Source organism: Silurus aristotelis (genome assembly GCF_946808225.1).
Source record: "Silurus aristotelis genome assembly, chromosome: 21".
NCBI lineage: Eukaryota > Metazoa > Chordata > Actinopteri > Siluriformes > Siluridae > Silurus > Silurus aristotelis.
This window is the reverse complement of record NC_139594.1, coordinates 1,345,864-1,355,863: the sequence shown is the minus strand read 5'-3', so window position 1 is coordinate 1,355,863 and position 10,000 is coordinate 1,345,864. Positions and strand designations below refer to the sequence as shown.

At 48.4% G+C, this 10,000-nt stretch overlaps 1 protein-coding gene across 2 annotated transcripts in view; it reads left to right on the top strand.

The window, feature by feature from the left end:
• The window catches only part of cpsf1 (cleavage and polyadenylation specific factor 1), a 49,092-nt gene that overhangs the window by 7,748 nt on the left and 31,344 nt on the right, over positions 1-10,000 (top strand). Inside the window, exons 4-25 of one of the 2 annotated variants that reach the window (XM_083524322.1) lie at positions 20-153; positions 290-370; positions 1,090-1,241; positions 1,386-1,532; positions 1,634-1,773; positions 1,896-2,006; positions 2,093-2,186; positions 2,313-2,400; positions 2,482-2,610; positions 3,128-3,179; positions 3,345-3,436; positions 4,330-4,404; positions 4,546-4,626; positions 4,760-4,852; positions 4,949-5,065; positions 5,193-5,334; positions 5,729-5,907; positions 8,291-8,430; positions 8,517-8,694; positions 9,059-9,265; positions 9,504-9,596; positions 9,908-10,000. The exon at positions 9,908-10,000 is cut by the window's right edge and continues 51 nt beyond it. In XM_083524322.1, coding sequence (XP_083380448.1) covers positions 20-153; positions 290-370; positions 1,090-1,241; positions 1,386-1,532; positions 1,634-1,773; positions 1,896-2,006; positions 2,093-2,186; positions 2,313-2,400; positions 2,482-2,610; positions 3,128-3,179; positions 3,345-3,436; positions 4,330-4,404; positions 4,546-4,626; positions 4,760-4,852; positions 4,949-5,065; positions 5,193-5,334; positions 5,729-5,907; positions 8,291-8,430; positions 8,517-8,694; positions 9,059-9,265; positions 9,504-9,596; positions 9,908-10,000 — 2,618 coding nt within the window. Of the gene's footprint in view, positions 1-19; positions 154-289; positions 371-1,089; positions 1,242-1,385; positions 1,533-1,633; positions 1,774-1,895; positions 2,007-2,092; positions 2,187-2,312; positions 2,401-2,481; positions 2,611-3,127; positions 3,180-3,341; positions 3,437-4,329; positions 4,405-4,545; positions 4,627-4,759; positions 4,853-4,948; positions 5,066-5,192; positions 5,335-5,728; positions 5,908-8,290; positions 8,431-8,516; positions 8,695-9,058; positions 9,266-9,503; positions 9,597-9,907 lie in introns of both variants that reach the window. The other variant, XM_083524321.1, reaches the window with a different exon arrangement.

The window sequence follows — 10,000 nt, the reverse complement described above, 5'->3', positions numbered from 1 at the left end:
TGATGATGTGATGTTCCAGATGGTAAGAGTCGTAAGGAGAAGCTGGAGCAGGTGGCCTCCTTCTCCCTGTTTGGGAACGTGATGTCGATGGCCAGTGTGCAGCTCGTGGCCACCAACAGAGACGCTTTGCTGCTAAGCTTTAAAGATGCCAAGGTGCAGATTGTGTGTGTGTGTGTGTGTGTGTTTATTGTATAGTGTGCGTTTGTTAATAATGTAAGTTTATAATATGTTTGTTTATTGTGTGTGTGTGTGTGTGTGTGTGTGTGTGTGTGTGTGTGTGTGTTGACAGCTGTCTGTGGTGGAGTATGATCCGGGGACACACGACCTCAAGACCCTCTCTCTGCATTTTTTTGAGGAACCAGAGCTTCGGGTGAGTCTGACACAGAGTCAAAGAGTCGAGAGTCGGAGCGATTCCTAAAGAGTCGAGAGTCGGAGCGATTCCTAAAGAGTCGAGAGTCGGAGCGATTCCTAAAGAGTCGAGAGTCGGAGCGATTCCTAAAGAGTCGAGAGTCGGAGCGATTCCTAAAGAGTCGAGAGTCGGAGCGATTCCTAAAGAGTCGAGAGTCGGAGCGATTCCTAAAGAGTCGAGAGTCGGAGCGATTCCTAAAGAGTCGAGAGTCGGAGCGATTCCTAAAGAGTCGAGAGTCGGAGCGATTCCTAAAGAGTCGAGAGTCGGAGCGATTCCTAAAGAGTCGAGAGTCGGAGCGATTCCTAAAGAGTCGAGAGTCGGAGCGATTCCTAGAGAGTCGAGAGTCGGAGCGATTCCTAGAGAGTCGAGAGTCGGAGCGATTCCTAGAGAGTCGAGAGTCGGAGCGATTCCTAGAGAGTCGAGAGTCGGAGCGATTCCTAGAGAGTCGAGAGTCGGAGCGATTCCTAGAGAGTCGAGAGTCGGAGCGATTCCTAGAGAGTCGAGAGTCGGAGCGATTCCTAGAGAGTCGAGAGTCGGAGCGATTCCTAGAGAGTCGGAGCGATTCCTAAAGAGTCGAGAGTCGGAGCGATGCTTTGAGGAGTCGGAGTGTGAGTCGGAGCGATGCTTTGAGGAGTCGGAGTGTGAGTCAGAGCGATTGAGTTTTTTTGTTGTTCTTACAGGACGGTTTTGTGCAGAACGTTCACATCCCTACAGTGCGTGTGGATCCTGAGAATCGCTGTGCGGTCATGTTGGTTTACGGCACGCAGCTCGTCGTCCTGCCCTTCAGGAAGGACACGCTGACTGACGAGCAGGAGGGGATTGTAGGCGAAGGGTATGTGTTCCAAACCACACAATCATCAGTCCACTGTGGGCCTGTCCCAAACCACACTCACCATCATTATAATCATCATCATCATCATCAGTGCACTGTGGGCGTGTCCCAAACCAAACTCAGTGTCTGTGCTCTGTCCTGCAGGCAGAAGTCCAGTTTTCTCCCCAGCTACATTATCGATGTGCGTGAGCTCGATGAGAAGCTTCTGAACATCATTGATATGAAGTTCCTGCACGGTTACTACGAGCCCACGCTCCTGATCCTGTACGAACCCAACCAGACGTGGCCCGGGTACGCAGCTTTCATTCTTTCTTTCTTTCTTTCTTGACTGTAATATAATGCGCCATATTTGAGAAAGTGGGCGGGGCTAACCTGGGCTGCTTTGATGTTAGACGTGTTGCCGTGCGTCAGGACACATGCAGCATCGTGGCCATCTCCCTGAACATCATGCAGAAGGTCCACCCCGTCATCTGGTCCCTCAGCAACCTGCCCTTCGACTGTACACAGGTCATGGCTGTGCCCAAACCCATAGGTCTGAGTCACACACACGCGCGCACTATACACACACGCGCACTATACACACACACACACACACACACACACCATTAAAGCACTTATTTCTGGATTCATTTGAAAACTGTGTGTGTGTGTCAGGTGGTGTGGTGGTGTTTGCCGTGAACTCGTTGCTCTACCTGAATCAGAGCGTCCCGCCTTTCGGGGTGTCACTCAACAGCCAGACCAATGGGACGACGGCGTTTCCTCTCCGTAAGCTCTGATTGATTTTAGCTTTTTATTCTCCGGATATCAAATTCAGATGATTGACCCTGTGTGTGTGTGTGTGTGTGTGTCAGGTGTTCAGGAGGAGGTGAAACTCACTCTGGACTGCTCTCAGGCCGCCTTCATCAGCTCTGACAGGATGGTCATCTCTCTGAAAGGAGGAGAAATGTGAGTCTCTCAGGCTCTCATCACCACCATGAAGATTAGGATTACAATTTAGTGGTTTAACTGTGTGTGTGTGTGTGTGTGTGTGTGTGTGTGTGTGTGTGTGTGTGTGTGTGTGTGTGTGTGTAGTTATGTCCTCACGCTCATAACAGACGGGATGAGAAGTGTGAGAGCGTTCCACTTCGACAAGGCGGCTGCCAGTGTCCTCACCACCTGTGTGAGTCCACCATCTGAGCTCCTCACACACACACGCACACACACACGCACACGTCATGTTAAATCACACACTTGTGTGCAGATGGTGACGATGGAGCCGGGGTTCCTGTTCCTGGGTTCTCGACTGGGGAACTCACTGCTGCTGAAGTACACAGAGAAACTGCAGGAGAACGCCACGGAGGAGGACAAAGACAAGGACATGGACATGGAGGTCAGTAACTGACTGTATACTCTGCACTGTGGGTCGTGTCTCAAACACAGGGTTCCTACACATTTTGGAAAAGTATGATAAAGTATGGAATTTGATCTCTAGGTCTGGATTAGTGTGTGGGTACGCAGAGAACACACACGTCCGGAGAGCGATTTCAAAAATCCACATCCACGGTGACTGAAATATGGTTTTAAAAAATCTTTAGGGAAGTCTGCAGATTGGAGTCTGGAAAAGTCTGGAATTTTAAAATGAAAAATGTTTCGGAACCCTGCAAACCACACACACACACACACACACACACACACACACACACACACTGTTTACTATACAGGTCACCTACTCACTATCATCAGTGCACTCTGGGTCTTGTCCCAAACCACACACACAAACACTACTTATTATATAGGTCACCTAAACAGCATCATCACTGCACTGTGGGCGTGTCCCAAACCACATGGCTCGTCACTTGTTTACTTGCTTTTTAAAAATTTATTTTTTGTTTATTCATTTTTTACAGGAAGAACCACCTAATAAAAAGAAGCGCCTGGACTCAAACACTAATTGGACAGGTGTGTGTGTGTGTGTGTGTGTGTGTGTGTGGGAGAAAGAGAGAGAGATTGTGAGTTAATTATGTAATAATTTTTTTTGTGGTCCTATTTTGTCGTGTGTGTGTGTGTGTGTGTGTGTGTGTGTGTGTGTGTGTGTGTGTGTGTGTGTGTGTGTGTGTGTAGCAGGAAAGGCCTCGATGTTGGATGAACTGGATGAGATCGAGGTGTATGGGAGTGAAGCTCAGTCCGGCACTCAGCTGGCCACCTACTCCTTCGAGGTGAGAGTCTACACACACACACACACACACACACACACACACACACACACACACACACACACACACACTATATTAGGGGTGTAATGGTAAACAGATTACAGAAACACAAAACACAAAATTGCTTGTTGTTTTTTTATTAATGCAGTTTATTATTATTAACATTTGTGATCATCAGTCCACAGTTTACATTTTAAAACAATTTTGAATAAAAAGCCTGATTGGTTAAATAATATATTAAATAGTATTTACAAATTAAAATGATTGAATAAAATTAAATAAATGGAAACATTTATTTAAATGGTTTGCATTTTTTAGACTCTATTTTGGGTAATACAGATAACCCTTAACGGTTTTATTTATTTCAGCATTTAATTTAACAAACCTCTTCATTCCTTCCATCTTTTCTTCATTCACTCCCTCGTTATGCGAAATTGTCAGGATTTTCTACTTTTAAGATTCTTGGAAATTCTTGAAGCTGTACATGAAATACTACAGAATCCGTAGCGTTAGCGTTAGCATTAGCGATAGCGTTAGCGATGGCAGGAATTGATTTCACACGTGCACAAAAGAAAGTTGCCAGTCGGCGTGAGTAGCCACACTCTAGTCTCTTTTTCATACCCCTGCCATTGTTGTGTCTGTTTTCAAGTTTAATAATAATAATAATAATAAATGCGCTCAAAGTGCGGCGGAGACTAAACTTAAACTTAACGCCACTTAATACGTTTTGCACCGAACCCAAAGCCGTGTATGAACACGTGCACCGTTACACCCCTACACTTTACACGTTTGATCATGTGACCACACCGCTCATTTTCTTCATGTGTTTACTGACATCTGGTGACCTTTAGTTACCTCAGCATTGTGTGTGTGTGTGTGTGTGTGTGTGCACGCAGGTATGTGACAGTATCCTGAACATCGGGCCGTGTGTGAGCGCGTCCATGGGAGAGCCGGCCTTCCTTTCTGAAGAGGTGAAGATTCATTATCTTCATCATCATTAAAGCTATCAAATTCCTGAGAGATAAACAAGTGCTACATAATTCCTCTCTCTCTCTCACTCTCTCTCTCTCTCTCTCTCTCTCTCTCTCTCCCTCCCTCCCTCCCTCCTTCAGTTCCAGAGTAATCCTGAGCCTGACTTGGAGGTGGTGGTTTGTTCTGGATACGGAAAAAATGGCGCCTTGTCGGTTCTACAGGTAAAACCTTCACACCTTCATCCAGAAGAGCCTTCATCTCTCTCTCTCTCTCTCGCTCTTTCTCTTTTTTTGTGTGGTGTTTCTTCACCCTGTTCTTACTCTGATCATGTTTCTTTCCTTCTCTTCTCTCCAGAGGAGCATCAGGCCCCAGGTGGTGACGACCTTTGAACTGCCCGGGTGTCATGATATGTGGACAGTGATCTCTAATGAGGAGAAAACTGAGCAGGTGAAGAGAGTGGTGGAGAGAGTGGTGGAGAGAGAGAATCAGAGAGAGCAACAGTGTAAAGATCCTCATTAATCTTCCCTCCTGTCCTGTTTCCAGCCTCCAGCAGAGGGCGAGAGTGAGAGCCAGGAGGACGCTGAGAAACACAAGCTTACTGTGGAGGATGAGAAAAACAAACATGGCTTCCTGATCCTGAGCAGAGAAGATTCCACCATGGTAAGAAGCTGAGACCCTTGTAGTGTGAACTCCTAACATACTGCGTGGACTGTAAAGAATAACTTGTGTGTGTGTGTGTGTGTGTGTGTGTGTGTGTGTGTGTGTGTGTGTGTGTGTGTGTGTTCAGATCCTGCAGACAGGGCAGGAGATCATGGAGCTGGACACGAGTGGATTTGCCACTCAGGGCCCCACTGTTCACGCCGGCAACATTGGGGACAATAAATACATCATCCAGGTGTCGCCCATGGGCATCAGACTGCTGGAGGGAGGTGAGACGGAGCACAGCGTAACAGTGTAACAGAACCTGGGGTTACAGCGTAAAACCACGGTGTTACAGCATAACAGAACACCGTGTAATAGACCATGGTGTTACAGTGAAACAGAACATGCTGTAACAGTGTAACAAAACACAGTGTAATAGAATGTGGTGTCACAGTGTAACAGAACGCGGCGTTATGGTGTAACAGAACACAGTGTAACAGAACACGTCTTTACTGTTTAACAGTTTACTGTGTCACCACCGTGTAACAATGTGGCGTTGCGGTGTAACAGAATACACACACACACACACACACACACACACACATATACAGTGATAGTACCTCAGTATACACACACACAGTGAGTAACTTGTACACACTTCACACTGTTGTGTCTGTGCAGTGACGCAGCTTCACTTCATTCCTGTGGATCTGGGATCTCCCATAATCCACTGCTCCGTGGCGGACCCCTACGTCGTGATCATGACGGCGGAGGGAGTCGTTTCCATGTTCGCCCTGAAAACTGACTCCTACATGGGGAAGACTCACCGCCTCGCCCTGCACAAACCACACCTCCACACGGTACACCCGACTGTCTGTCTGTCTGTCTGTCTGTCTGTCTGTCTGTCTGTCTGTCTGTCTGTCTGTCTGTCTGTCTGTTTATTCATTTATCCCCTCTTTCTCTCTCTCTCTCTCTCTCTCTCTCTCTCTCTCTCTCTCTCTCTCTCTGATAGTTTTCTGAGTGTCTCTATTTTATTTTCTAGTGAACATTTCAATAAAAACAGATTTGTGTTCTCTTCAGTAAAGATTGTAACAGAATGATTTTTACACATTCTCCACCACCCTCTTTATCTCCACCACTCTCTCCATAGCCCTCTCCATCACCCTCTCCATCTCCACCACCCTCTCCATCTCCACCACTCTCTCCATAGCCCTCTCCATCACCCTCTTCACCTCCACCACTCTCTCCATCTCCACCACTCTCTCCACCACCCTCTCCATCTCCACCACCCTCTCCATCTCCACCACCCTCTCCATCTCCACCACCCTCTCCATCTCCACCACCCTCTCCATCTCCACCACTCTCTCCATCTCCACCACCCTCTCCATCTCCACCACCCTCTCCATCTCCACCACCCTCTCCATCTCCACCACCCTCTCCATCTCCACCACTCTCTCCATCTCCACCACCCTCTCCATCTCCACCACCCTCTCCATCTCCACCACCCTCTCCATCTCCACCACCCTCTCCATCTCCACCACCCTCTCCATCTCCACCACCCTCTCCATCTCCACCACCCTCTCCATCTCCACCACTCTCTCCATCTCCACCACTCTCTCCATCTCCACCACCCTCTCCATCTCCACCACCCTCTCCATCTCCACCACTCTCTCCATCGCCCTCTCCATCTCCACCACTCTCTCCATCGCCCTCTCCATCTCCACCACTCTCTCCATCTCCACCACTCTCTCCATCTCCACCACTCTCTCCATCTCCACCACTTTCTCCATCTCCACCACCCTCTCCATCTCCACCACCCTCTCCATCTCCACCACCCTCTCCATCTCCACCACCCTCTCCATCTCCACCACTCTCTTCATCTCCACCACTCTCTCCATCGCCCTCTCCACCACTCTCTCCATCGCCCTCTCCACCACCCTCTCCATCTCCACCACCCTCTCCATCTCCACCACTCTCTCCATCTCCACCACTCTCTCCATCGCCCTCTCCACCACCCTCTCCATCTCCACCACCCTCTCCATCTCCACCACTCTCTCCATCTCCACCACTCTCTCCATCTCCACCACCCTCTCCATCTCCACCACCCTCTCCATCTCCACCACCCTCTCCATCTCCACCACCCTCTCCATCTCCACCACTCTCTCCATCTCCACCACTCTCTCCATCTCCACCACTCTCTCCATCTCCACCACTCTCTCCATCTCCACCACCCTCTCCATCTCCACCACCCTCTCCATCTCCACCACCCTCTCCATCTCCACCACTCTCTCCATCGCCCTCTCCATCTCCACCACTCTCTCCATCTCCACCACTCTCTCCATCTCCACCACTCTCTCCATCTCCACCACTTTCTCCATCTCCACCACCCTCTCCATCTCCACCACCCTCTCCATCTCCACCACCCTCTCCATCTCCACCACCCTCTCCATCTCCACCACTCTCTCCATCGCCCTCTCCATCACCCTCTCCATCTCCACCACTCTCTTCATCTCCACCACTCTCTCCATCGCCCTCTCCACCACTCTCTCCATCGCCCTCTCCACCACCCTCTCCATCTCCACCACCCTCTCCATCTCCACCACTCTCTCCATCGCCCTCTCCACCACCCTCTCCATCTCCACCACCCTCTCCATCTCCACCACTCTCTCCATCACCCTCTCCATCACTCTCTCCATCTCCACCACTCTCTCCATCTCCACCACTCTCTCCATCTCCACCACTCTCTCCACCACCCTCTCCATCTCCACCACCCTCTCCATCTCCACCACCCTCTCCACCACCATCTCTACCATCCTTTACATCACACTCTTTATCTCCACCACCCTCTCCCTCTCCACCACCCCCTCTAACATGCTTTACATCACACTCTTTATCTCCACCACCCTCTCCCTCTCCACAACCCCCTCTACCACCCTTTACATCACACTCTTCATCCACACCACCCTCTCCATCTTTATCCCCCTCTCTTCCCCCATTACACTCTCCACCACACTCTACATCATCACCCTCTCCATCGCCATCACCCTTTCCACCAACCTCTCCATCTGCACCAACCTCTTTATCTTTATCACCGTCTCCACCACCCTCTCCATCTCTATCACTCTTTTCAGCTCCACCACATATGCCATCACCCTTTCCATCTTCATCACCCTCTTCACCACCCATTCTCCATCACGTTGATCATCACTGCTGTGTGTGAAATTTGTGTGTTTGCCATTGTAGCAGTCACGTGTGATCGCTCTGTGCGCGTACCGTGACGTGAGCGGAATGTTCACCACAGAGAACAAAGTGACCTTCTTATTCCAAGAGGAAACGGTGAGCAGGAGCCAATCAGAGTCCGAGACGCTCATCCATGACCTCAGGTACTCACCAATCACCTTCTTCCCTACCATGATGATGATGATGATGATGATGATGTAGTTGAAAAAAAAAAATTCTGTGTGTTCAGTACCACAGTAGATGATGAGGAGGAGATGCTGTACGGGGACTCGAACCCTCTGATGAGCCCCGGGAAAGACGAGTTCAGTCGCTCCGCAGCTTTTTCCCAGTCTGAGCGTCCTGGAGCTCAGAGCAAACACGAACCCACACACTGGTGCATGGTGGTGCGAGAGAATGGCGTCATGGAGGTCACAACACACTCCTTTCATTCATTCTTTCATTTAATAAATTATACATTTAAATTATATACTAATATAAACAACAATAATGTAATATTGTTTATTAGGGGTCTGTGTTATTAGCAAACATATTATATCTCAGTGTTTTTGGGATTTTATTGCTGACTATTAGACGATATTTTACTGTGTTATCGTGCTGGTACCTTAAGGACCATGGACAGCTGCCTCCTAAAGCTTTTTTTGTTGATATTTTTTATATTCTGTGGTGGTCAGTTCACAGCAGTGACATAGAATAATCTTTTTTCAATAAAGTAGATATATTATTTAATAAATAAATATGTATGAGTGTATAAATTGTTGTGTCTCTTCTCAGATCTATCAGTTGCCTGAGTGGAGGCTGGTGTTCCTAGTGAAGAACTTCCCGGTTGGTCAGCGCGTGTTGGTGGACAGCTCCGCCGGCCAATCAGCTGCTCAGGGTGAGACGAAGAAGGAGGAAATGACACGTCAGGGAGAGATCCCACTCGTCAAAGAGGTGGTGCTGGTGTCACTGGGATACAACCACAGCCGACCCTACCTGCTGGTGAGTGTGTGTGTATGTGTGTGTGTGTAGCTGACCCTACGTAAGTGTGTGTGTGTTTATTGTTAACCATTCTACCTCGGCATCTATAATGAATCCCCCTCTATATCTGCATCTCTCTCTCTCTCTCTCTCTCTCTCTCTCTCTCTCTCTCTCTCTCTCTCTCTCTCTCTCTCTCTCTCTCTCTCTCTCTCTCTCTCTCTCTCTCTCTCTCTCTCTCTCTCTCTCTCTCTCTCTGCAGGTTCATGTGGATCAGGAGTTGTTGATCTATGAGGCATTTCCATATGATCAGCAGCAGGGGCAGAGCAGCAACCTCAAAGTGCGCTTTAAAAAGGTGAGCAGAGACGGAGAGAGAGAGAGACACTATTTATCACACTAGTGATCATTTTTACACACACACACACACACACACACATACTCACACACACACACACACACACACAGATACACACACACACATAAACACAGACATACACAGATACACACACACACACACACAAACATACAGAGAGCAGAACACCACTATGCAGTAGAAATTACAAGTTTAAAATGAATATTTAATAAAAGAGATTGAGACAAACAATTTACTCTGAAAATAATTTACAAAAATTCTATGTCATGTGTGTGTGTGTGTGTGTGTTCCAGATGCCTCATAATATTAACTACAGAGAGAAGAAATCCAAACTAAAGAAGGAGAAGAAATCCGAGGCTCCAGGAGACGAGAGTGCCGGGGTCAGA